At 44.4% G+C, this 27,499-nt stretch overlaps 1 protein-coding gene across 1 annotated transcript; it reads right to left on the bottom strand.

The window, feature by feature from the left end:
* Positions 1–5,994: 5,994 nt before the first annotated feature.
* On the bottom strand, positions 5,995–13,900 carry CD8A (CD8 subunit alpha). Its single transcript, XM_074821839.1, has 7 exons — positions 13,711–13,900; positions 13,159–13,347; positions 12,223–12,588; positions 11,540–11,629; positions 10,859–10,975; positions 9,275–9,305; positions 5,995–6,915 (listed from the first exon to the last, which is right to left on the bottom strand). Exons 2-7 carry the CDS (start codon positions 13,202–13,204, stop codon positions 6,861–6,863), a joined length of 705 nt encoding a protein of 234 aa, XP_074677940.1. The 5' UTR covers positions 13,205–13,347; positions 13,711–13,900; the 3' UTR covers positions 5,995–6,860.
* Positions 13,901–27,499: the final 13,599 nt, after the last annotated feature.

Here is a 27,499-nt window from a genome sequence, read left to right as displayed (position 1 = left end):
GCTTCTGATCCCTGTTAACTTAGACCTGTCTCCATCCTGTTGCGTTCATTCTTTCCTCCTAATTTTACAGGATGGCTGCTGCTAAAATCTAAGGTTGAAGTTGTTTATTACTACTCAGCCAACTCGCTGAGTTTAACACAGTAAGTTTGGGTTAGGTTTTTCCCTGCAAGGTTTGTTTGCCTACTTCAAGATACTGTTTTCCTTTTTGTGCTTATCACTGCAGAGGTTGATTTGTCTCGGGGCGGGGGTGGGGGGGGATCATGCTCCTTAATCCATTCTAACTCTTGCACTTTTCATTTTGTGAATAGGAGACTGCAATGTAGGGAAAGGCACTTTAAGAACAAGGAAAAAAAAAAAAGCGTGGCAGCAATGATCTGTAGTAAATAAAGCTGTAATGTAGTGTTATGTTACTATTCTGAATTTAATTCAAGCCCTAATATATAATGGAAGAGTGGTTTACAGAAATGTATCTATGTGAGAGAAGAGTGACTTAATATTCCTTTATGACTCCATGTTTGCATTAAATTAGGAGTCCTATGGGGAAATACGGAAACGAGTTGTTTACAGCCTACTATAAGCTTTGACTGAATCCTGCTGGGCCTACATGCAGGAGCTGCTGTTTTCAGATCACACTGACTTGTAGTAGTTTTTACAGGACAGCTGTATCTGTTTATTCAAATGCAAAAGCCCTGGTAGTGTTGTCCTGTTCCTATTCCACTTCAGAACTAAGAATTTTTCACTTTCTAGAGGGTTATTTAGAATGTAGCCAAACAGCACAGTTCCAGTGCAGACTGGCACAAAGACCCAGCGCTGAAACTGGTGAATGCTGTGACCTGGACTGGAGTGAGCAAAGCTTACCTGAATTCAGCCTTTGAAATGGATATCCCCTTTCCTCCTGCAGTTCCTCTGCCTCATGTTTATTTTCAGGCTCAGGGACACTGCTGTTGGTTTCTTCCTCCTTATTAGGTGTCAAGTTATTGCTGTGGGTTTTCTTTTACTTTGGCTAAAGAAACAAAGGGGGTGGGGAAGATGCAAATAGTGTCTCAGTACAAGTCTTAAGCATCATCCATAAGACATTTGCATGTGGAGGGAGCAACTAAATATATAAACAGCTATTTTGTCTGACAATTTTTGTCCTCCTCAGAACTGAGAGGAAATTCCAGTATTCTCCAGGGTTTCTAACCTGCACAAGAGGTTTCCAAGAACATGGAGCACAAACAGATGTGGTAGGTCTCCCATGACAAAAATTGTATATATTCAATTTATTCGGCACATCTCAGGATGGGAATCCAGTGATGGATAGGTCATGCTGACCCTGCATGTCAAATAGATTTGATTTCAGATGAATCAGAAGGAAGAAACCTAGTTACAGGAAGGTCATATTTCACTGTCTCTTTACAGTTCTTCCAGAGACTTCTGTAATTCTTTCCTCACCTTATTCTGCTCTTCTGTCTTGAATGCTGCAGAAGCAGCAGCGAGGGTTTCTGTGGGGTGGCTTCCAAGCACTTGCACAGCATGCACCAGAGCGTTAGTGTGAGGAGTCTGGGCTGAGTTTAGGTGCCTTCACTGTGACAGGTCGGTCAAACACAGACAAAGTGATTTTGAACTGACCAGTCCAGTTACTGGCTCTTCTGGTGTCATCTTGGCTGTATTATTTATCTGTAGCTCCTTAACCTCATCAAAATCCTTTATCACTCAGAAAATATTTCAGAATAGGTGAAGTACTGGATGGGGTAGAAGCAAGTGTCCAACAAAGGCAACAAATTCTGGATGCTCTATGTTGTGGGGGCATGTGATGCCTCCCTTGGCTTCATAGGGTGCCCAGTGACCATCTTTTACCCTTTTTTCTTTATTAGTTGAGGTTATGCCTAAATTGTAAATCAGCTCTTGGTCTTTCCACCATTAAGTGTTAACTCCTAGGTTGTTTCTTTACCCCATCAGCTTCTGAGAGTTTTGAGCTACTCCACTATTAGTTTTGAGCAACTCCACAATAAAGTAACAGACAACCTCTGAACAAACTTATTCCTTCCACTTTGAAAGTTACTCTGTATCTCAGACTCTTGTTTGTCTGGTACTAACCTGTAACAGCTTCCAGCCTTTTCCTCTGCACCCAGTGCACTTGCCTCACCATGTAACCTAGAACATCCTCCACACACCATTAGCAAAAAGCTGTCGGATCTGTAGGGCCTGTCCAACAGCTTCCTGCATGGGAAAACAAGTACCCTTGAGCTGCTTCTCTAGACTCGAGCTCAACTGGTCCTCCTGTCTTTATCAGTGCAAGCAGCAGCCCAGGCTTCTTGCCCAGACACTGCTACTCAACCACAAACCCAGCCAGTTTGCTCTGAACTTGTTTGATTTGCTAGAGGCATCTATGTGCCTTCTTGCTTGATGCTGTGTTAGTCATTCACCTCTACAGCAGGGCTGGAGTTGATCTCAGCTCCTTCCCATCTCACTGCTGCACTGATATTTGCATCTGGTTTTTAAGGTTTTGGCACAAAAGATGTGGTTCAGTTTTTGCCTTTTATCAGTAGGGGTGTAAAGATAAATGTCTTGTGAAGAAAATCCAGGTCTTACTAAGCTGATTGTAAAGAATATTGTTCCTCGGATCTACATGTAAATGGAAAACTTAACAGGACTTCTGGAGCTATGGGTTGAAGTCTGAGACCAGTGCTGGATACAGCTGACCTGAACTGGGAGGTGAATCGATCGTGAGCCTGCGTGGAAGGAAGAGCTGGCGAAGGAAACTCAGTCTTGCTTTGGAGAGCTGTGCTGTGTCACCGCTTCTGCTGGAGGGTTCCTTCGTGAAGTCAGTCTGGTGGTTTAAAGCAAACTTCTCATGGATGTATCTGCTTGTGAGGTGCTCCTCATTTTGGGGTGTCCAGTGTAAAACTTGGGGCAGTGACAAGAGCAAGTGCAATTCTGGTGCATGCCCCAAACTGCCTCTTCTGGTTCCCACCTTCTGCAGAGGTGATTTTGCTGGTTGTGTAGCAAATGCTGGATCACAGCAGTTCAGTCCAGTGTATTTGGTGTAGTCCTAAACATATTTAAATTGCAGTGGATCACAAATAGAAGAGCCAGTGAACAACTTTTACCCCTGGGTATCTTGGCATGGACAGCAGTCCATGAACATGTAGTATCTCACGGAAAGTCCGCAGGTGGAGAGCTGGATATGCTTTTAAAATTAATTACTTGATAGGTTTATGCTAACTCATGATGTTTGTTACAACAGTACAGAGGTATAATATTTCTACTGATACAGTTTGGGTGATGCATCCCTTTGGTCATCTATAGATCTAAGAGCTAAAATCAGAAACCACCAAGATCTGTGTTTTAAAGAGATGCAAAGACACAAACTAAGATAAAGAATTGAAGATAACACCTGGCTGATAGCAAGTAAGAAGCTGACAGCTGCTAATAGTTCAGCAAACAGTCATGTATTTTTAATAGCTTGGTTATACCCAGTAAAAAGCCATGCCCTTATAGCTTACAGCTGTGATGATGCCGTCCAGAAGTTGGCAGGCAGGAGAATTTGTAACGTGTCCCGTTAACTGGGCTTGCTTTGTATGTGAAACATACCCTCTAAAGAGGGAATGTGCTGTATAGGCAGTGCTATTGCAATGAAAGTCCTTTCTTTGCTGTGCTGAAACTGCTGGGAGCTTGCTAGATTCATGACTTTATGAATAAAGGCTCCAGTTATATTCATAGATGAGATTTTGATTCTGGTTTCTTTTAAGGCATCTGGCTGTGCAACCAGAGTTTGAACCAGCAGATACTGGTTGCCACAGGCAGTTGTGTGATGGTCAGTATTTATCTGGGTTTGCGATACCTGGATGCAGGCTGGGTCCTGAGGATTGTGCAGAGTGCAGGTTGGAGGTGCAGCATGAGGAGTGTGTAGAGAGAGGCAGGAGGCATTCTGAAGCCTCCCAAGTTTGGTATTAGGATTAAAAGAGATCAACTATATTCTGTGATTCTGAACTACAGGTCAAAAATCAGTAGCTTCTACTGTGCCGTGGATTTTGTGCTTTCTTCAGGAGGGTAATTACAGCTGTCAACATTGTAATTTTTTTCCTAGATGTTGATTTCCTGTGCAAATGAAGACTTCTTTAAAAAAACCAAACAACAAACCAAAAACCAAATACCTACTGCTTCCAGTTCTTCACTACGTTCATCTACAGTGTCAGGAGGGCTTTGTCTGCATCCATCTCGCTGCAGGACCAGGGTCTCAGTGCAGCACTGCACAGTGCAGCATTGCTGTAAGTAATGTCAGTAGTCAGTAATGCCCAAACATATGTATTTTACACTGCTTAGGGTATTATTCTGCTCTGTTTATCCTGCATTAGGATAAACATTCCACACAGTTTCTCTAGTGAGGAATTTGTTGTACGTGTGTTCATCTTACTGAAATGCTTTTTGACTTTAAATGCCCCTGTCCTGTTTTTCACTACAGGATTGACCTCTGTAGGCTTTCACAACAGCAGAACTAGCAATAAACTTTTAACCTGTGGATCATGAAATAATAATTTAATTTGAAAGAATAGCATAGCTTACAGGGAGTAAAATACAGAAAAATGCTTTTGCTAGGTTTTCTGTTCAATATTTAGCAGTATAAATTTAATCTTGATGTGTGTCACATGCCACATTCAAATACTGTGCTAGAGGAAACGCATTTTTGGGGAAATGCTTCCCATGAATATGTGGCCTTTTGTGGGGAAACAACAGCAGATGCATGCGGTCAGATTATTTCACCTTCTTTCTACAAAACCATTTAAAAGAGCTGGAGTGGGAAGGGAAGGTCACTCTGGAAGTGTGGAGACAATCACTTGGAAGAGGATTTAGATTTGGGGGTTAGTACCAGAGCAGGAGCACTGCCTGACAGCCTGGGTTACAGGAGTGTGGCATGATGTAGTGTAATGTAAAAACCCAGGATAAAGTGATTGAGAACAGCAAGGAAAGAGCTGTAGAGAATGCTACCAGTGAGGTAGTGACCTCTTGTAAACTGTTTTGCAGAAGTGCTTTATGAGTTAAGACTTTATAAATGAAAACTTCCAGCTCAAAGTCAACAAGAGACTCTGGGACAAGCTAATAATAAAATTGATGCTCATAGGAGAGAAAAGGTAGGAGCTTTTCACCTGCATGGTTAGAGCTGACTGCAGGATGAGATCAGACTGATTTAGGTAACCATAATGCATTAAAGTGGGGCTGAAGGTTGGACCTAGTCTGCCTAGAAACAGGTTGGTGAGTAGATCTACTTCATGTTGTCAAAATGCAGCTGCACGTTGGTGCTGAGGCCGGCTGTGATGGGGCCGAGTCTGGCACTGCAGGTGCAGCGAGACCCTCGCTTCTCCCCAGCTTAGCACCTGGGGCTTGAACGAGGTCACCCTTAATAGATTGAATGTGTCGTGGTGTTTCTTAATGTCTGTGAATTCGTAGACATTTCAAGGTTAAGGCTTTTCTGTTAATTTTTTCTTCATAGTGTGTGTAGCTACCTGTAGTGGTCATTCAGTGTTTGCCTGCTACTGTTTAGATACACTTACCTAGTCCCCATTTTTTTTTTTTATTAAGTATGACAAAAACCTAAGTTTGGAAGAACTTAGTTTCTCTCTGAATTTCTCTCCTTCCCAGCTTGTTTGCAGAGGAGGAGATCAGCAGAGTGTTTCTTTTGTTCCTTTTTCCCCAGGTTTTTATCAGCCCCTTGGCAAGAATACCTGAATACCTCCAGAGTGTTTATCTCATCCGCCTTCATAGCACCTCCCTGGGATGGAGGAGTGTTATGGGCCCCATCTTGCAAGTGCCTGGGAAAATAATTTTAGATCACTTTAGGCAGTGGTAGGCTGGAATCTGAACTCTGGCATCTTAAAGCTCAGGCTGGTATATAAATCACTGGCTTTCCCTTACCCAAGACTTCTTCAAACCCTCATTTACTATCTTCACAAAGGATTTTAGATTTTCTGAGGCTAGGAAGTGGAGAAAGAAATAAGCATTATTGAGTCTGACTAGAATCACTGTTTTATTTGTTTCTCAGTTCTTAATTTGCAAGTGTAGTAAGGAAATATTTACATCAAATACAGAGCTGAAAAAAACAGAACTCATTTTAGTCAATCAACATGTCTCATGTCAGTATGCTAAAAGTTCCGCTTAACCAAAACAAGTGACAAAGACATATCTTTTTTCCTAACCACGCAACCCTTTCTTCCAGAAAGAAAGAAAATCCCAGCTCCCTTGCTCAGACAAAACTCCTGCTGAAATCAGTGGAAGTGGGGCTAGCAGCAGAACAAGGATAGCAAGAGGCAAACGGTGAGCTTTAGCCCCCAGGACTGTAAAAACCTAAGTAAGGCCCTTTAATCCATATTTACCTTCTCAGTGCACCCTCGTGTTATATTAGATGAAACAGTAAAGCTCCTAGGAGACACATGGCACCATGGAAAGAGGGTGTGTTAACTGAGGGCTTTTGTTTCTAAGTTGTTTTGCATCAAATTCAAATTTGGGCTGCATTTTAGAAAATTATTACACTCACTTGTGCAAACGTCTGGCTAATAATCCTCATTTCTCATCAGTTTATCACTAATACATGTCAGTATTGGGATTGACCTGCCTGAACCACAGAGCTCCATCACTAGGAACAGAGGTGGTGTTTGGCCTTGGGAATTGATTTGGAAACCTCAGGTTTGGGAAGGAGCTGTGCTTTAGCGTGCAGTTCACAGAAAAAGTGCCGGTTTGCTGTCCATGTGTCTCTGCTCCATCTTTTCAAATTTGTCAAGGTGCAGTGCATGAGAAGTAGTAGTAATAGAGATAACGTAGGGGATGGGCTTATGCAGTGACAGCTCCCAGAAGATGATCCAGAAGCCAGAAGGTGCAGATGCTTATATATGTTGGCTTGGCATGCTAGGTTTCACATTGGGCTTCCCATTCGCAGGTCTAGAGAGAGAAAGGGGTTTGATTTACTTTAATGTGAAAGGAACAAGAAGGCAATGAATGTATGGCTGCTGATCAGCTTGTTTAGCCTTGGTCTGCAGCCAGGGACCTCCAAGAGCAGGCTGCAAAGTGTTCCTAAATCCTCTTTGTGCTAGTGAAGGATCTGCCAACACTTCAACTAGTGACAGCCAGTAGAAGGACTTTCTTAAGATACACTGCTAATCAATTGTTACACCAATCAAAAAAAAAAAAAGGTTTTTAACTTGCCTCTGACTTCTGCACACTTGTGTCCTCTCCTCAAACCTTTTTCCCCATTCAGAAATGAATTAAGAAAGAAGAGCTCGGGGCTTTTTTGGAGTTGGGGAAGCTGTTACCAATTCATAAGGACTTTTTCTTGTTGCAAACCAGTTCTCTGCAGAGCAGTTTAAAAGGAAGCTTTCTAGGCTACCGGCATGTTCTCAAAATGATAGAAATGACTGGTCTCCAGCAACTGATAGTTTTATGCTGATTTAATGAGTTGGAGATCTGGCACCCGTTTTCACTGAAGATTAATTTGTGGTGGCAAATGAATCCTTCAGCTGCCAGCAAGAATCCCAGGCCAGATCCTGAGGCGCTCTTTAATTGAGTGAATTGCACTATTAACTTCCGAAGAGCTTCATTTCAGTAAGCGGGAACTGCTCAGAGCAGCAGGAATTTCCTCTAAATAAAAGCTTAAATATGCTACAATTGCTTAAACCAGAACTCTGTCATGTTAGCGCTGCCAAAGGAAAGCTGTCCTTGATGAGATGATTTCCTGAGGCACTTGTAACCCAACTGCTCCATCGGTGCAAAATGAAGAGCTCTTCAGTGTGGTTTTTTCCCCGTAGGGACAGAACATTTTGCACAGGGTTAGAAACAGGGATTGAGATAAGCAAAGAATGCAAGCATCGTCCTAAACAAGGCTGCAAGAAGAGCTCTTTGTTATCGTTTAGCACTTGAAAGCCAGGCGAGGATCAGAAGAGTGCTGGATATAAGAAATATCTATCATAAAAACGACAGGCTCTTCCCTTTTTTCAGACAGGTAAAAGAAAATGCAGGTCTCTGGGTGCAGCTATATTCTGATATATACATAGGAATATTGCCCCCAAAAGGCAGAAGGCATTGCCACTCAGTGCCTCTTCCCTTAAATGCTGTTATTACTCAGGCAATGATTTAAAAAAAAAAAAAATAATTGTAGGGATCCATTTTCTGTTAATGTAGGGGGAGGGAGGTTCTTTCTCAGTGATCATTAATTTGGACAAGTAAAAAGCTATTAGCTTTTTAACTATGAAACCCATGCATGTATAACAAGGAATTTGAATTTATCTGATTTAAAGGATGCTTGATTCATAAAGAATAAGTCTCCAGAGGTTTGAACATACTATTCCAGACTTTCTTGCAACCCAGCTTTTCCAAGCGCTGGCCTGGCCGGAGCAGTAGCGGGGATTTCGGTGCCAGAGCACACACTCTTGCGACAAGCCCTAGGGTGCACGCTCAGCACAAAGCTTGCAAAACTACAGAAGTGGTTTTCTGCAAAGCAGGCAAGGTGAAGAAACCGGCCGCAGGGAGGTCGATTTGCAGAAGCAAAATGTGCGTTACTTCTGGGCGAAAGGCTTTCTTGTTCCAAACTGGCAAATTGCAATTCTTACTGCGATAGTGTTTTCCTGGTGCCTCAGGATGATGGGTGGGTTGGGGAGGCAGGAGGGAAAGCATAAAAAAAGGATTCCTGTCTGCCCTAGAAAATAGGTTAACTCTAAAGCTATACATATCCGCACTGCTGTTTCTCAGGAAAGTCATCAAAGGCTGCATCAGCCTTGCTGCTACTGTCACTTAGTGCCTGTTGGGGAACTCGAGGCATGAAGCCATGGTGATGTTGGTCCAGAATTGTGCAGAGGGAGATAACTTACATCTAGTCCACGGGCACAACCTGAAGGTCCACTGATGAAATCAAACAAACGGTTTGGGGAGGGGAAGGGATGAGCTATGGTCACCCCCAGGCTAGAGTTGGAGTAGTGCATTGGGAGCACACAAATGTGATGTTAATTATAAGCAGCAGGTAATGCGCAAAGTTTTTTGGCTGCCACAGACACCTCCTGTCCTTCTCTTTAGTATCTACTGCAGTGTCAATGCTCAGTGATTTGAATTAATATTAAAAGAACAAACACAGGAGAAGAGAATTGTCTGTCTCTTTTTTGCCCTTAATTCATTACACAGTCCCCTCCCATCCACTGTATAGGAAATTAAGAATTTTTAGGTCACTTTTTGTCACCTGCCTGCTTTATCGCTTGAGGGTGAGATGCTGCCAAGCTTAAAAGAAAACGGTCAACACCTGCCACTTACTAACCTTTTACATCTGCATCTTCGTCTTCGGGTTTCTAAAATAAAAAAGAACATGTTTTAGTTCAAAGATACCAAGTTACAGCTCAGTAAAGAAACGCTGTAGTGAGGTAGGGCTGGCATTCCCTAGCAGCTTGCTATCTTTAAGACTAATAACAGATAAGCCAAGCTTATATTTAAGGAAAGCCATGCAAAGGAGTGGTGCTGCTGCTCATGTTTCCCCAGAATTCCACTTAACTATTTCCATGAATTAAATTTTCCTGTGAGTAACAGTAGCAGAGTCAGCCTGGGAACACTGACAGTGAATTTTTTTTTTTTTTTTTTTTCCTGTCTCCAGCAACTCTGGCACGTTGCTAAAAATTCACTGACAGCAATTAATTTCTACAACAGGCAAGTGGCAATGATGCCACGCAGCATACAACCAAGTTGAACGATACTTTTCCCTGTTTTACCATCTATGTCGTTACTTTGGGATGTATTTGGCAAAATACAATGTCCAACCATTAATTTTAGCACAAAGTAAAATATCTGTATTTGAGGGCTCAGACTGCCTGCTGCAGAAATTAATTGCAGCTAATGGCTTTCCACTGATAATTCACATCAGCGTTAAAAGGCAGAAACAAATCACTGGGTGGTGTTTGCAGGTTAATGATGTTGCGGGTCACCGGGGAATCCCAGTGCACGTGGAGGGCTCCTGGGGACTTCAGAGGGAATTTGGACCAACTCTGGGTGTTCTGCTGCATCATCAGCTATTTCCCTTGAGAAGAAAGATTTTTGGCTGTGGCTCATCAATGTTTTTTCATGTATTCCTTCCTATTGCTGCAGACCCTGGTGATTAGTATTTTTCAGGGCTGAAGGATGCTGAAAAATTGTACTATTTTTAACTGGGTCAGCTGGTAAATTCATCTCACATCAGCTCCAGGCTGCAGGGTCAGAGAGATTAATTCAGTAGCAAAACACTTCGGTGTTCCAGGCAAACGAGCTGAGCCGGTTTAATGAAATCGGTGTAACTCCTGGGGGTATCGGAAAGTTAAACTGATTTCAGCGAGCATTAAATTGATTTAAACACATTTGCACTCACTGCTTGCTCAGGGTAATTTAAAGACATTTCAGACATGAAATTTTACCAAAGGACTTTTGCCTACCCGGAGATTTTGCATTACTGCTTTAACTGTAGCAATCTCTGAACCTGCGTAATTAAGTTGCTCATTTGCTTCCAGTTCAAGCTGCTAATGGGAGTCTCAGCATTTGAATTTGCAAGCCCTTTTTTACCCCCTGATACACCAATTTAAGGATAGTAGAGCCAATACAGTTTGATAGAATAAGTTTTCTCTAATTATAATTATTTTTTCTTCCTTGTAGTGTAGAAATTGGTAATTATTTCTCAGGCTAATTCTACTGTTGAGGAAAATACGGACACTGATTTTTATTTTTTTTTTTTTTTTAACAGTGGCCCTTCTCTTGGGTTGACTGTGTCCTGGTTATCTGATGTCTATGTAAAGGGGATAGCTAGAAGATCCATTCCACTGAAGGACAGGGATGTGGTTTTGGGCAAGACGAATATCTACAGGGGGTTACGGGTGAGTCTTACGTTGACACAGCACGGTGGTGACTACCAGGGCAAGGAGGAGCAGGAGGCAGGCGCCTGCCAAGGGAATCCAGATGAAGATGTCACAGAATAAACTCAGCTCTTTCTTCTTGATGTTCTCTGCAGAAATAAAGAGGAAAGGTCCACCAGATGCTCAGGGCTGGTGTTATGGCCAGCTCTGGTGGAGCCAAGGGACCTGCCTGGCATTCAGCAATGCTGGCGGTGAAGCAGAGGTCTTCCCCCAGCCTGCAAAGACAGAGGTGGGCACCAGGGATGTCCACAAGTGCAGCATAAGTGTCATCCCCAGTGGTGAGCGTTCATTAGTGCCGCTGCTCTTGCCATTTTCCTGGGGACTTGAGGGAGGACACGTAGCCAAAAGTTTTCTTGTGTCCCCTGCTGAGGCTAAAACCAGCACCAGCCCCCAAGGCTCTGCCCTCCCTCCACCTTATCCCAGTGTACCCAGTCATGAGACATCCTCATGCTTTTCAAGTCATCCTTAGACTGTCCTGTGTGGGATGAAATGTTGAGGTTTAACCCTCCCAGCTGCACATACCCAGTTATCTAACTCTGATAAAGCTCTGAGAATTTTCCCTCCCCTTCATCCTATAATGCCTGCAGCATGCCCCCCAGTATCAGTGGACCAGAGCACAGCTCTTCCCCTCTCCCTCCCTGCAGCTGGGCTACCTGAATCCAGGGTCTTCAGGCAGGGGTCCTTTCTGGTGATGCCACTCTGGGTGGTGGGTGCCAGTGCAGTGGGTGCTGCTGTGGTGGTGACTACAAGTGAAAATCAATGAATACAGCATATTGGGAAATACAATAAAATATCTCTCTCCTGCCCTTCTGCTCTCCCACCCCTGCCAGGGCATGGCTGCTCCTGTGGCCAGCACAGGGCTGGGGTCTGGGGGGACTTCACAGAGCCCATTTTGGATGGTGACTCCCCCAAGAAGGGTCTCCTAACACCCAATAAGGAGCTGCAGGCTCCTTATTTCTTGCTTTCTGCCATGATCCTCAGAGTGCCTGAGTACCCTGAGGTTGGTAGGTGAGGGGAGGAAGGAGGGGTGGTGGTGGACTTTGCTTTAGTCTTATCCCTTCAGAGCCCTGAATGGGATAGAGAAGTGGAGATGGGGAGGTGATGTTGGGTCTGCCCAATCATCTTTACCTTTGGGCAGGAGTGATACCACGAGAAGAGATGGTAAGCAGGGAGCCTCCAGCAGGAGGATAGGTGTGTTGGTCGCAAGATGCCTTGGGCAAGCAAGCAGGGAAAATGGGGTTTGTGGGAGAGGTGACTGATTTAAAAAAAAGGCAAGGGCAGGAGGTGCTGGGCATTTTGGAAAAGATAAGTGAGGTTGAGTGGAAGTGTTGCTGACCTGGGAAGAAGGCAGGCTGGCCACGACTGAAGTACAGCTCTTGGTTGGCGTTCATGAGGCAGAAATAGTTCCCCTCGTCCGCTGGTGTGAAAGACTTCACTACCAGATGGTAGATGTTGTGGTCTTTCCTTGCCTCAAAGTGTGTGGATGGCTTCTTCCCCTTGAAGGTAGCCCGGGATATGGAGGAGATGAAGACAATGAAGTGAAGGGTCCCATCCTTGTTCTGGCGGACCCAGAATATGCCGCTCCCTGTGTTGATGGTCTCACACTCCAGCTCCAGCCGCTGTCCCAGCTTGGGGTGCGTGATGCTCTTGTCACGAAACCTGACCTTCATATCATCCTTCTGGCCATGGATCCCAGGGCAGCCTTGTGGGAGAGAAATCCTTGTGGGAACTGCTCAGGAAGAGCCCCATCCCCTCTTGTTCCCTGTCCATGGGGTGTGAGGTCAAATGCAAAAGGAGGACCATGCTGTCTGGATGACTTGAAGGTTTTATTGGAGTCCTTGTTGGGATTGTGTGTGGAGGGTGCTCAGTAATCAGCCCCCTGGACTTTAAAGATAGGTGCTGCCCTTCAGAAAAGCTTTCCGGCTGCCTTCTCAGGTATGTTACATATTCCCAGCTTATCTGAAGTGACTCCCTAAAACCACTGGCTGCTAAACCCCCTTTTTTCCTCTTCCCCCTCCCCTCCAGAACCACTTCTCTGACCGGGCTCCCTTCCTGGTACACATGATGCTGCAGCCACCCCTCTGGCTGCCCTACGCTGGCTGAGGTGATGTTGCCCTCACCTCCACAATTACTGAGCAAACCTCAAAGTCAGCCTTTTTGGTTTGCTTTTTATTTTCCCTTTAGCTATTTAGCCCAATTTCTTGGATTCTGTGGAAGGGGTTTACTTGTCCCTCCCGGTGAAGGTGATGCACAACCCTGTGTCCATACTCACAGAGCCCCAGAGCGAGCAGAAGCAGCAGAGCAGGAGACCCGGCCATCTTCTCCTAGGGGTGGCCGTCCGCGGGGACGGTGTGGTGGAGCAGAGATGATCTTTCTTACTTGACTTGGGAGGCCGCGTCGCTCTTTGGAGAGGATGTGATGTCATCAGGACCCTCTTGGGTAAAGAGATGGTGTTCGGCATCTACGGCAAAATGAAGGGGGAAAAAAAAAAAAAAGATTTCTGAAGAAATTCAGCTCTAATCCAGAATTTGGGCTTATTTATCATTATCAGTTCTCAATGGTGCCTCAAGGGTTTTGCCTCAATGATTTCCCTAGAGATGCAGCCTGATGATGCTCGTGGCTGAGGTAGGACCAGCTACCACAGCCTGCTGTCTCCCAGCCGTCTGGGGGTTCACAGCAGCTCCAGCTCTGCAGAAGTCATGGACAAGCCCCGTGCTTTGGCTGCAGGCCCCAAGTTGTGTTTCTTGGCAGGGATTCTGCTGTCTTCGCTTGAGCGCACTCAAGGGGTCTCGTGCAGATGGCAGAGCACACTGTATTTTATTACCTAGCAAGCAAGACACAGGTGTTTCATGGCATTGATCCATACGTATTATTTATCTCCAAACACATGCATTGCTGACTCGCAGCTGAGTTCTTCAGGTGTTCTATTGTTCTCTTTGCAATTCTTCTTTGCAATTGCTCTGCAAAAGCTGCTTTGTGCAAGGCAGGTGGTCTGTGATCTGAAACCCACAGAGAAAGCCCCATGTCCCAGGGATATGCATTTTATTTTTTTTTTAACACCTTGTGGTTTTCTTCTCTAACCACAGGGGCTTCCGCCCTGCCAAAAAAACCCTTGCATGTTTCAACGGAGAGGGCCCTTGCTGCTGCCTCGCGGTGACCACTTGCACATGGGCATGGGTGATGCTTCCTGGATCTTTGCACATACAATAGCAACAGCTTCACCAGACTGCTAGGTGATGGGCTGGAGTATAATTTATTTCTTTGATTGGCATTTCCTGGCTTTCCTGCTGATTATTTTTCTGTGCGAGGTGTTTTTCTATTACTCCTTTGCAAAGAAAGTCTCCTTTTCCTGGGTGTGTCAGAAACCAGGCGCTGCTGACTTTGATGCCATTGCTATTGCGGCTGCTACTTAGAGATGAGTTATGGAAAATGGTTTAGGAACTGGGTTTATCTCATTGGGCATCAAAGCATGTTGGTAAGTGAGGAAAGCTGCTGTTAAGCCTACTGAAATGTGTGAAATTCATACTTTCATGAGGCTGTGAGACTTGTGTTGTCTACCTAAAATAGAGCAGATTTTGGCAAAATAAAGAGAAAATAGGTTTCATCTGTTGAATAACATTGCAAGGATCTGGATCTCAGAATCCCATCAAGCAACTGGGAATGTCAGACTTGAGTTAAATGTCATCTCGTAGCACTCCAGACACCTCCAGATGAGACATCAAGTGATGCTACTTGCATAGGCTCCTTCTGGTATCAGTGGGCAGTTTATTCTCCTTATCCTAAGTAGAATTCATTCTCCATTTATAATGAGATAAGCTGCTCTTGGGAAGTGCCTGTCTTCATAGACTGATGGAGGGACGTAGATGAGGAACTGAAACTCTGGGTCTGCCTTGTAGATGACTACAGTTGAGTCTAATGTTTTCTGAGATGCTGAAGTGAGTTGGTTCCTGCCATCCATCAGGATTGTTGTGTGAGTGCTCCCCCACTTCCATCACTGTTACAACTCAGTGACAGAAAATGAAATTTCAGAAACATTTTCAAAAGCACAACTCTCCTGAGACCAAAGCAGGAAAATCCCTGATTCCTGCTTTTCAGTATGATTCAAATGGAAGTGAAAGTGCTGGCAAATGATGGATCAAATGTTTGTCAGGACTAGGTTCTCACTCTGCTGTAGAGTGTGGATGCTTAACTACAGCACGTAGTGCACGTCCTCAGAGATGTGGTGATGGATGTGCTGGAAGAACCTATACAATTAAAGGATCATCCAGGAAGGGCTAGTGCCTTTCTTAGTAGAAACATCTTACTTCTCTCTTGTCTCTGATTAATGGTAAATTTTGTTGAGTATCAGTCTGGGGTGATGAACTGGAGCCCAGAGATTCTTCTCCTGGGTGTAGAGGTGTCCTTGATCTTGGACCTCTTGGCTCATGAATTGAGCTAGTTTCCATGCAAGGCCACCACTTCCTTTGTCACGTTCAGACCCTGCGTCACCGTTCAGAGGTCTCCTTTTTCTCTTCATACTCTTACTTGCTGAAGCACTTTGTGACTCACCACGAAACGAAAGATACCACTAGCCCCTGTCTCTTCTGACACTTGCCCATTGTGCTGGCAAGGGTGATGTTGGGGAGTCACAGGAAACAACTTCAGGGGGAGCTATTCCTTTCTGCTGCCTGTAATAAACTGCTAATGAATATATCCTTTTAAGGCAAGACAAAAGTTTATTGTCAGCAGAGAGCTATAGCTGCAAGCAGGCTGTCGTGTATCTCTCTTCAGCATGGGCACACTTCGTTGGCCAGAGAGGAAACCAGGAAAGTGTAGCTCCAATGGAGATGTCTGTGTGTGATGAGATGAAAGGACCCCTTTCCTGTGCCCCATCTCACGTCTCCTAAATAATAAATTAGCTGGGGCAGGGATAATTCTTTTTTTTTCTGGCTTCTGTGTTTAGTTATTGCTTAGCACAAAGCTGTTTCTATTTCTCATAGTAACAAATAAGAACAACTAAAACAATTGCAATGGAAATTATTTGATTAAGCAAAGCTTCAGGCACAAGCAGGACCTCCAGGAAAAGCTTTAATTTAAAAATCAACACTTGTATAAATAATTTAGATCAGTATATGTAATTTTTCACTGATGACCTACTCCAAAACTGGGAGGAGTAGGTGGTTAATCAGATTAATTAAGGAATCTCTTTGACTTTGACTTTGGCAGTTTGTCCTCTAGATGATATTTTGCAATAGATGTCATTGTTAGATTGAGGACCTAAGTCAAACCAGTGAAACAGTAGCATTAATAACATGTTTTATTAGTAATTTCTGTTGTAGTGCCACAGTTACAGTAAGTCTAAGGAAGAAGAAAAAACTCAGACAACCACTTATTTCTGCAGAGCATGGTATAAGAGATGTCAGGAGACCAGACAGGTTGGTTAGACAGTAGGAGGTAATTTATTTTTTCTCCCAAACCTACCAATAAATTCCATTTTATTCGTAGCTAAGATTGCAGGACTCTGATGGCTGGTGAGCTCCAACCTAAGTTGCTTGTGACCGAGGCCAGCCTAGGTCTGTATTTAATTAATGTCAAGCAAACAGAAGGAGACAGGAGCAAAGAGAGAAGAGACAAAATCTCTCAGGGAAGAGACAGACTAATAAGGGTCTGCCTTTTTTTGAATGGGGCTTGGCAGGAAGTGACTTTAGGATTAATTTTCTTACATCCACTTAACAGAGAAGACATGGGAAATGAGAAGGAGCTTGGGTCATCAGAGCTGGAGGAGATGCTGAGTTTCAGATATGATTGATTTCTTAGTCATTTTGTGGCAGGATCTCAGTGACTTTTTCATAGTGGTAAGAAACTCTTCAGCTTCTTAGTATCCGTAATATCAGACATCACATGGATGCCTCGATGTATTGCGTGACTGGCAGCAGGAGCACATCTCAGGACATGGGATTTACACTGCAATGGTTGGTAGACACAAAAGGAGCATCAAAATGAAGGTGCTCTATTAGGTCCATTGTTCTGTTGCCCATGGTACCTCCTTGTAGTGCTTCAGAAGGACCTCCCATTGCTAAGGAACAATGAGCAAGTACTGCTTGATCCCTGCAAATGATCAGTGATGTGTAACCTCACGGTGTGACACAGGATTGTGTTTGCTTCAGCATTGCTGATTCTTCCTGTTGTTAACTTTTGAAGGATCTCTTTCATAAGGAGGAATGGAAAGTTTTAATGAAGATTTCAAAATTAGTCACAAATTACAAAACTTTGTTTCAAACAGAGGGGAAAAAAAAAAAAATTGAGACTATAGCAAACAACTTTTCCGGAGTGAAATGAAGCTGTGGTTTATAAGCAACTTGTCGCCCCCCTTTTCTTTGCAAAGCTGCAGCACTAAAGGGGTTTGTAGAATGTCAAGTGCAACTGTCACACACCAGATACTCACACACTCTTTCCACTGTAGCTGTGTGTTTCCAGTTCAGTGGCCAATACTGCCCTCTCTTCTGACTGCTCTCAGTGCAAACATCACATACCTTAAAATACAGTATGCAAACCACAAACACTCCTGCACTCGCATCTCTCCATGGGTCACTGCGTTGAAAATCTCCGTAATCTCCGTGCTTGTTGGTACCTCAGCTGAGAGTGTGATAAAAGAAGACCTGAATGTGTTACAAGTTGTCCTTGCACAGGCTTCCCACACCTTCTCTTTTGATGCTGCAGAGCTTGTTTGTGCAGACCTGTGGTAAATCAGCAGTCCATGATGACATCTTTTGGGGACTGGTGACAATTTACTCTGCCAGTGCTACAGCTGGAGTTAACAGTGGACAGGTTGGTTTTCTGCAGCTCCAGTCTCCTAAATACCACAGAGATTTAGTCCAGAAGTACAGACTTCTTATTTTCTAATACTGAATATAGACTTTCTTTAAGAAAAGGAGAACTATCTGTACAGCTCCAGTGTTCTTTTTTTTTTCCTGAAGCAGCAGCTCCAGTAGTCTTTAGTTGGTGAACTGGGCTCATTATCTCACTTCCAATTCCCACAATCAGATTTCTGTTGGGTTTGAGGCACTGTTTGGTAGTTGTCCTCCTAGTTCAGCCCCCTTCCAGGATCTCATAGCCTTGGTGTTATCCCCAGAGCCCTGGGAGCTGATGACTCCTCCATCAATCCAGAGTCTTGTCATGTCTGGTTTCCTTCCTTGCTGCACACTGACCTTCTTCCCTGAAGACCTTGGGCAGGAATGGAGATACCTCAGGGAGTTTCTGGGCCCATCTGTGTGGTGCTGGAGGACTTTCCCAGAGCAGGGTATTGCTGGGCATCTTTACTGTTAACATCTTTGAGAGGGAACATTAATTTACGTAGTTTGTTACAGCTAGTGGAATGGAGGAATTGATCCCATTTCTGATTATCCACCCCTCCTGCTGACCGTGCCAGCAGTATGAAAACCCGTGGCTTGCTCGTGATTACTTGCTTCATCCATTTGTGTTTCTGTTAATAGCCTTAGCTGGGTTGTAGAACTTGTTATTTCTTCCTGAATTTGCATTTACTTAAAAAAACCCAACCCTCGCTGTAGAATTAGACCTGTAAGATGCAACCCTAAGCCATGATACCTTGTTCAAAACAGGCAGAGTGGAGGAGAGATGGCTGCGTCAAAAAGCAGCAGCTGGTTTAATGCTCTCCCGTCATCAATAAAACAAACTAAATTTCTTGTTAAGAGTTTCACTGTGTGATTACTATTTCCATACCTGTTCTCCTGGAGGTGCCACTCCAACCCTTTGTGAGCATTGGACTCAGTAGCCATATAACAGTTCATGTTTAAAACATATACTGCTAACTTTATTTTTATGCACATTAATTTACTTGCATTTATGTATTGTAAATACAGAACTGCAGAAGGATTTTTCAGAGGTTGGGCAATACAAGGGCAGGTGAAATTTGGAGTAGGTGGATGTGAAGTGAGACATGCAAGGAAAACCAGTCCTGGCTTTGCTGTAAAATAAGGAGCCAAATATTGCCATTCAGGGGTGAAAATTTGGGTTAAGACAGTTACTACCATGGAAACATCAATTCAGTGCCCAGCAGAAAAAGCCAATCAAATTTTAGCAGGTAGGAAAGAAATTGGGTATAAAACAGAGAACACAGCTATGTCATTGTATGGTCCAGTGGTCCAGTCCATGTTCAATGCAAGGTCCTGTATAAATCCTTGAATGCTGTGTGTTTGTCTCACCCCTCATCTCAAAGAGGGGACTCAAAAAAAGAAGTAGCAGGACCAGAAAAGATTCAAAGAAGGGCAAAATGGAAGATCAGAGGTCTGAGATGAGTTTTGTGTAGGCCTGAAAACATGATTTAAGTGGGTATACACTAAAGGTCTCCAGAATCATGAGTGGCTGGGGGGGGGGAGTGGAGTTGCTTATTCACTGCCTTTTCCAATATAGAAAGTGAGGGCCAGCAGATGAAGCTGATGTGGGTGAGGCTGAAAGCAAATGAAGTCATCCTTGATCCACAAATGTCCCTGCCAAAGGACACTGAGGATACAAAGCCTGGACAAATGCTTGGAAGTTGCTTCATTGTGCGTTACTCAATAGATAGCAACAGGCTCAGGAAATCTTTTTAGTTAAAAATAGCCTGAATATTAAGGGGCAGTGTCTATCATGATTGTCTTGTCCTTATTATTCCTTAGCCATCTGCTGGTAGCCAGTGTTGGAGACAGAATAGTTGTCTGGATGGACCTTTGCTCTGAACAAAACCAGTCATTTTTATATTCTTAAGTATGAGATCTCATTACAATGTGTCATTTTAAGGAAGCCATTTGCTACAAAAGTCCACATCCATTTCCTCTGAAACACTATTAATTTTCCAATTATCTCATTCTTTAATGCAGAACACTTAAATCTTCCTTAGGTGTTGGCCCTGCACAAGGACATTTATCCCGAGAATGGATCCTGCGGTTCTCCATAGCTCTCCCAACATCTCTGTCCTCTGCACCACAGACACCCACTCTTTCATGTGGGCACCATTGCATAAGGAAACTGTTTTCTGGGTGTGTATACATTCAAAATATAGGAGATACATACACATGAACTGCCTATGGCTTTCCAACCTGTGTCTCCAGTTGTGTGAGCTGGAAGACGATGGGTTGGAGATGGTTTGAGCTTCATGTGGCTCCAGCCCTTCAGGGCAGCAGCATCCAACCCTGCATGCCCTGTGTCCGTGTCCCTGTCTGCTCGTGGTGGGACAGGACTCTTTCCACAGCACTTTGGGACTCTCCCTTGCTCGCTTCTCAGCCATGAGTGCACAGGGAAGGGACAAGGGGCTATATCACCAGCTCCTCTGTGACGTGCCCACCCATAAATGACACCACTGAGGATGCTGTGGCCATTTTTGATGCATCACACCCCTTCATCCCTCCAGCAGGGAGCGTTGGAACAATTCTGTGATTACGTGGGACCTCGAGCAAGTCACCTTTGGTGATGGGAATGGGCAGAGAAGGCAGGTGAGATCTTCCTTTATTTTACAGTCCAGGGTATCCTAGATGCCTCTTGGAAGAGGGATAATGACCAGGAAAGACGTTTGACCCTGGCCAGCTAGCTCAGTTTGTGTCCCAGATTTGGAGTGGTGAGGAGGGACCTGTGTTTGGGGACCAGGGGAACTCGCACGGCAGCAGCTGCCTTCCCCTGGCATCTCCTTGGGGATGGCAGCTTGGGCACTGTGCAGTGGGATGTGACCCACATTTCTAAATTATATCAAAATTATCCTGGCTATGGATGGTTGAGTCAGATTAAAACAAAATGACTGGAGGAAAGGCATATATTTTAGTAAGGGCTGTTCCACTGCTGTTCTGACTTGTTTCCTCCTGCATCGAGATGACTTGAGACATACTTTTTAATAACAGCAGTGTCATTTGCAGCTTGTTGCTCAGGGCAGGAATATACAATCCCATCCCTCAGGAATATTTTGTCTCAATTTTTTTTAAGATACTGATAGGAAATATCCCAATTTGAATTTTGTATTTGGTGCTGCTGTTAAGGCACAATGTTTTGAAGCCCTGTAGCTGGGTGCCAGCACAGCCCAACAGCTCTCCCTGAGACATCAACCAGTGAGTTTACCTCATGTTTATGCCAGACAATTGCACCTTGAGCTTTGCTGAGGGATGGCAGCGGTTCTGCCTGTGGCCCTGCTTGCGAGTTGACCGCAGGGCCCCCCGCAGCCCAGCATCTCCTCCCCTGGTGGTACCTGAAGAGATGGCAGATATGGTGGGACTCAACTGTGGTTTCTGCCATGGGCCATGCTGCAACATAGAAGAGCAGCACACACCCAGCTCCTCTGAGGGTGCCTGTCCCCGGAGGCAGCTGCCCAACACCTCAGTTTTATGTTGCATTTCACACTGCTTGCATGGCCTGCCGCCCCGCTCTCCGCGCTGGGAGGGAGCAACAGGAAATGTGGTGGGCGAGATCACACACGTAGCTCTGGGGACAGAGATGTCTCATAAGCTACAGCCCTCCTCCCTGCCTGGCCTCATGGAGAGGGAGGATGGTTGCACCCCATATTTTAGAGCCCAGCCTCCCGGCTGGACATTTTAACCACAAGCAGAGAAGAGGAACAGAAAAACCAACGTGGCTTGTACCTTGGGCAGGGTAAGGCTTGCCCCATCGTGGTCGCAGGGAGAAGGGAGGTGTGGGGTGGTGTAGGACACAGGGCTGACTGCAGAAGGCAGGGTGCTGGTGGTTGGCACCAGCTCATGGGCTCATCACTTCACTTTGAAGGCATCCATCACTCCCCATGCTCTACACTGGCAAATTAGGCATTTTTTGGTGTTCCCCAGTAAAGCTCAAGCCCTTGAAAAACTCAGCATTGAAAAACTTCGCCTGCAGACAGCCACTATTTCTGCAGTATCAAATTTTCTGCTGCATGATGCAGAGACTCAGTCTGCTTTGGGCAAGATGAAATTTAGCCGTTACTCATTGCCCAACCCAAAAAAAGCCAAGGAGAAAAGCTCATAGGCATCTGTGTCAACCCAGCTACATGAGGGCTCCCAGCCCCTCCAAGGAGCTTTTTGGAGAGAATGGAGAGGGCTTTGCCATTTGAGCAGGTTTCCTTTTCATATTGACTGCCAGCTGCTTTCCGTGGGTGACTTGTCTTAGGGGTTTTTATGTTAAATGAACTAAATAAGTTGGTTGTGTGGGATCTCTGTTGTAACAGCACGTAGGTATGTTGTACCTGGCAGAGAGAAAATTCTGCACGGATGCCATCATTGGGATTTTTTGGACTGTTTCACATCTGGTTGTAATTTATTAAATAGATCAGAAAGTGGAAAGAGTAATAGTGGTACTCCACTGCTTAAAAGCATGATGCACCCCCCGTTCATACACTTGCATGACTTAAAGGCTGAATGAGAAGTCAAACTTCAGAAAAAAAAATGAACAGCTGGGGGAGGAATATTAAACCTCCTGTCCTGTTACAAATATTTAAAACACAGTGAGAGTTTTGTTTCATGTGAAAGAACCACTGCTGTATAAACTCAAAGTAATCTTTCCCATAGCAAGGTGGTGGAGAAGCAAAACACATAGCTTGTACGGATTTATTTTTAACTTGGTGTGATATGTGTTTCAGTTAAATGAATGCTGGAATAACAAGTATTTGTACATAATTCCACAGAAGCTGCAGATCTCAGCCTGACAGCACACAATATAGATGTATTGATATACACAAATATTTGTTATTTCAGCAAATAATATTCAATTTAATAACAAGAAATAATATTTTTTAAATATTATAATATTAAAGAAAAAATTTCTGGTTTATATAAACCAAAAATTTACTATATTACTATTTCTGGTTTATTGAATGAAATGTGATAAAGTCCAGGGAAATATGGGCAAGGAGTACTTATGTTGCCTGAAAGTAGTTTTTTGTTCCCCAGTGTTTTTTTTCTATAGGTATCTGTCAATCTATAGAACTGTCAATATATATATAAAAAATAATACATATGTATATAAAATTAATATCTATAATAGTTATATATATTTAAATGTAATATATGTTATGACTGTATTGGATATATATAATATATTTAACTAATATATATTAGAATTTAACTATATATAATAATATGTGGTTAGAAGATTGTCAGTATAAATAACTGTCAATATATATGATACAATATTTCTATATTTAAGGTTCTTGTAAATTGTTTGATATATGACATAGCAGAGTAGCCAGGTGAGCTGGTGTGTGCTGGGTGGAGGAGCGTTTTGTGCCTTCTGAAATACTGATACTTCTGAAAGATGGGAAAGAGAATTGCCCATGCCCCCGCTGGGGCGTGCGTGTGCAGGGCTGTGTCTGTGCACTAATGGGATTCAGGCAAAGGAAGTAAAAATTGAGATTTTTTTTTTTTTTTTGCAGCTTCTGGGGTGTATCTGGTTTTATATGGCAGCAGAAAAAGACGTTTAGAAATTCCCATTTAACAAGTCTGGTCTGGATGCTTAGAAGTCCTGCTGTGAATCCATTTTTCCTGCCAGGAGGATATATTTAATAAGCAGTTACCATGCACAGAGCCATTCTGGCCAAGGATAAATCAGAAGGAATTTAAGCAGTACCCATGGATATATGTATATCCTTTCCCTTTACATGGATTTCAAGTGTAATCATTTAACAGAGATCTTACTCATCCTTTCTCTGCTAATGTGCCCAACTCAGCTGTGTTTATGACACTGCAAATTTTTTTTATATATTTAGGAGCTTTAAAATCAGATATAACTTCTGCTCTCGTGTCGCTAGCTTGTTTTCAATTAAATATTTTCAACTGTACCTGATTTGATTTACTTGTTTGTGTTATAAAAATACAGGCCATCCACAATAAAAATGACAGGGCAGCTTAAAAGAATAAAGAAAAATTGAGCACTACCAATATTAGATCAACAACTGAGATATTCTGGAAAGACTGACAATTTTTTTTTTTAATCCATTTACACAAGTTTTACATTGCAATGCCTAAAATACCTGTTTTTCTGCTCTGCTCTCTGTCTTTGAATATTTTAATGCTTTCAAACATATGCATGCACTGTTTATTGAAAGAATAACTGGTATTTTTTTGTAATACAGAATATATATTCTATATAGAACATCATAGAACATACATAGAATATAGAACATATATAATAAAAATATATACTATAAAATAATAATACATTATTGCAAGATGTAATTTTTGACCTCTTTTACAATACCTTGCCCAATGATTTGTGGCGGTGGGCACAACATAGGTAACTTAAACCCACAGACCTGCAAAAACCTCCGTGTACTATACAAAAACCTTTTGACTTTGTCCCATTTTTTGTGGTATCTCCTTTTGTCATTTAAGATGACATCACTTATTTACTGCTGATGTGAGGATTTGGGGTTATATGTAAAATCCCATTATTTTCCCTTCTAGGTATGAATGTTCCTTGCTGCGGGAAGGAAAGTGACAGTGGGAGACAGGAGAAGGCTGGTCCATCCTCGGAAGGAAACGAGGAGTAAATTAGGGGTTCTCATTTGCCAGGACATTGCGATGGGCAATGCCGTTACCCGTACCTCTCCCTCCATGGATCTGGGCACCGTGCCATTAGCAGAGATGCACAGAAATATTTTCCCATTAGTTTCCATAGTGGAAGCATCCCTTTTTCCCCCACATGCCATAAGATGGTGTCCCTGATCCTTGGCTACTATTGTCATCGTGCTCTCAGCACAGTGATGAGATAAGAAAGAAAACCAAAGAAGTTGCAGATATCAGGGGACCAGGCTAATTTTCTCAGATATAAAAGCAACTTTTTATTAGTGTTTCTGTTTCTTTTTTATATATGCTTCAGGAAAAACGTATGAAATGGGAAGTGATTTTTTTTTTCTACTGACCCTTGCAGTTGTGAAACCTGCTGCTAAAATCTCTCTGAGGTTTACTGTCTTAAAACACCCTATTGATGATGATAGGAATTACTACAATTTTTTCATCATTTCCATTGGTAAACTGCCCAAACCTGTGTTTCAGCAGGACGTGTAGCATCCTGGACTGTTGCTGTACTCTTCTGTTTTCATTGTGTGCAGATGATGTTGAGGTTGGGCGGGTTTTTCTGGGGCTTGTTTGGGGTTTTTTTGTTGTTGTTGTTTGTTTTTGTTTGTTTTTTTTTCAATTTACAAAGGAACAATGAAGGCAAATTGGGGAATGGAGGAGGAGGAGTGGACCAGGCAGAGTTATTCCTGAGGCAGCTCACCTTCCCGTAGGAGAGGAGGATTGGGCTGTCACAGCCTGCCTGTTGCTGCCCAGGCCCGGCGCTGGCTACCTGGCCATGGGAGGCCATCTCCTGTGCTGGGCAAGAGGTGGGAGAGGTGAAGAAGGGATGGACATTAACGTCAGGATGCCTCAAGCATGGGAAAGGGAGCTGGGATTTCAAAAGCAGCTGCAGGCTGAGGGAAAACCCCTGTTTTTTAAAGAATAAACCTTTGCCCATGGGAAGTTTCAAAGGGGTTTCCTTATAGCTGTGCTGTAAAAAATAAAAATCATCTGCTCCTGGGGCAAAGCTCTGCACACCAAGTGCTTGCAGGGTAGAAAAATAGTGGGTTTAGTTCATCTGAGTTTTCACAGAGGCTAAAATATGCTGCTGGTATGATGTGTTGGAAGCAGAGGTGCTCAGGGACCCCTCCCTGCAGCATTGCTGGTGGGATGGGGTCTGAGGTCAGTGTCCCCTGCAGCCCATCAGTGGGGTGAGCATCACAGCCTGGGAAAGCTGGTTCAGCGTTGTTCACTGCTGGCTTTGCTACTGCATTATTTAGGGGAAATATCCATCACAAGGAGCACCATAGCCAAGTTTGAGACCAAGTCCTTCAGAAAAATCGATATTAAAGTGGAGAGCAGCAGTTCCCTGTGGCAGGGAGGGCAGGGAGGGTAAGGCCAGAGGAATGCTGCTGTGCCACTGCCATGCTTTACACCCACACAAGCCCATGCCTGTGTTTGCCCTGGACCTGGGGACTCTAGAGCCTCATGAGCCCTTGGCTTGTGGGCAGCTGTAAGGTTACACACAATGTGTAGGACAGGAGATCCCTGCTGTGTCCCCAGCGGTAAAAATAGGTGCTGGCCTTCCCACCCATGTTGGGGACAGGAGCTGTGTGGATCACCTTCTCCTTGCACTCGCTGCAGGTGATACAGCCTCACGCTGGTGCCCGTGTTTGAGCAGAGATGTGGGACTGGGGATGCATCCGAGAGCGAGCACTGTGTTCAGCAAAATGCCGAATTTCCAGCCCCATGTCAGCCTTGCAGCTCCAGGCACTGGCTGAGCCTTCTTAACATCCCTGGGGGGACCCACCCGCCTTCTGGCATCGCTCAGGGCTCAGCACACACGGGCATTGCTCGAGCCTCAGCACACACAGGCATCACTCGGGGCTCAGCATGCACAGGCATCGCTCGGGGTTCAGCACATGTGGGTGTTGCTTGAGGGTCAGCACTTCAATGGGCATTTCTCAGGGCTTAGCATGCTGGGGGTTCAGCACACACAGACACTGCTGGGGCGGGGCTCAGCACACACAGGCATTGCTGGGGGTTCAACACACACAGACACTGCTGGGGGTTCAGCACACACAGACATTGCTGGGGGTTCAGCACACACAGACACTGCTGGGGGGGGCTCAGCACACACAGACACTGCTGGGGGTTCAGCACACACAGACATTGCTGGGGGTTCAGCACACACAGACACTGCTGGGGGGGGCTCAGCACACACAGACACTGCTGGGGGTTCAGCACACACAGACATTGCTGGGGGTTCAGCACACACAGACACTGCTGGGGGGGGCTCAGCACACTCCTGCTGGCTGTGCTGTGCCGTCGGGCTCAGGGCCAGCCGTGGGCCTCCTCTGTTTGCTCTCAGAAGCTATCTTGGCCTTCAGGCTGTGCCAGGTATTTGGCCTTGGCTGTATCGCTCTGTCTGGCTTTTCTCTCCCACTCTTGGCTCTTTGCAGTCTCCTGTGGGAGAAGATGCCCTCCCAGACCTTCTTCAACCAGAGCTGATCTTTAACTCTTGCTCAGACAGAGGCCATGGTTCCCTGCTCACCACACAGCCATGTCCCGCATGAGTGCAGCAGCCACAAGAGATCAGCCTGCAGAGCAAAACGGCTGAGTGATATATTCACTATTTCTAAGATATATTCACTATTTCTAATGAACGTGCCTGTACAGGACCTTTACAAGCTGTGCAGTGACCTGCCTCTGCTGTCTGCCCGTTGCTCTCAAAGTGTTTGTTAGCAAAGTCCTATCAACCAGCGATAGCAAGAGCAAACCAAAAGCACCTTTGTGCTGTCCTACAGATGAACACAGAGGAAATCCAAGGAGCTCACAGCATCTTTCCAGCCCATCTGAATCCCTTCAGCACACCAGCCTCATTGCCCCCAGTGCAGAGCCATCCATGGCATTCACCCTGCTCAGCACCCTTTGAGAAATGCTCAGCACACTGCAGGATCCAGCCTGCTCCTTCTGCCAGCTGTTATGTCAAAGAAAAATGTTCAAGTTGTAGTCCGTCACAGAAAAGAAATGTCTGTTGCAGTACAAGTCCATGTTTGTCCCCTGTAACGTCCTTCTTGGGTCACATCCAGGCAGGGTTCAGCACCGCGCAGG

Source organism: Strix aluco, chromosome 4, assembly GCF_031877795.1.
Source record: "Strix aluco isolate bStrAlu1 chromosome 4, bStrAlu1.hap1, whole genome shotgun sequence".
In the NCBI taxonomy this organism is placed as follows: domain Eukaryota; kingdom Metazoa; phylum Chordata; class Aves; order Strigiformes; family Strigidae; genus Strix; species Strix aluco.
This window is presented reverse-complemented; position numbering and strand designations above follow the sequence as displayed.

Coding starts and splice junctions, on each gene's coding strand:
- CD8A (XM_074821839.1), bottom strand. CDS start 13,204: ATGGCCGGGTCTCCTGCTCTGCTGCTTCTGCTCGCTCTGGGGCTCT. Junction 11,630..12,222: donor CCAGCCTGCCTTCTTCCCAG/GTCAGCAACACT, acceptor TTTCACTTGTAG/TCACCACCACAGCAGCACCC. Junction 10,976..11,539: donor CCTGAAGACCCTGGATTCAG/GTAGCCCAGCTG, acceptor TTATTTCTGCAG/AGAACATCAAGAAGAAAGAG.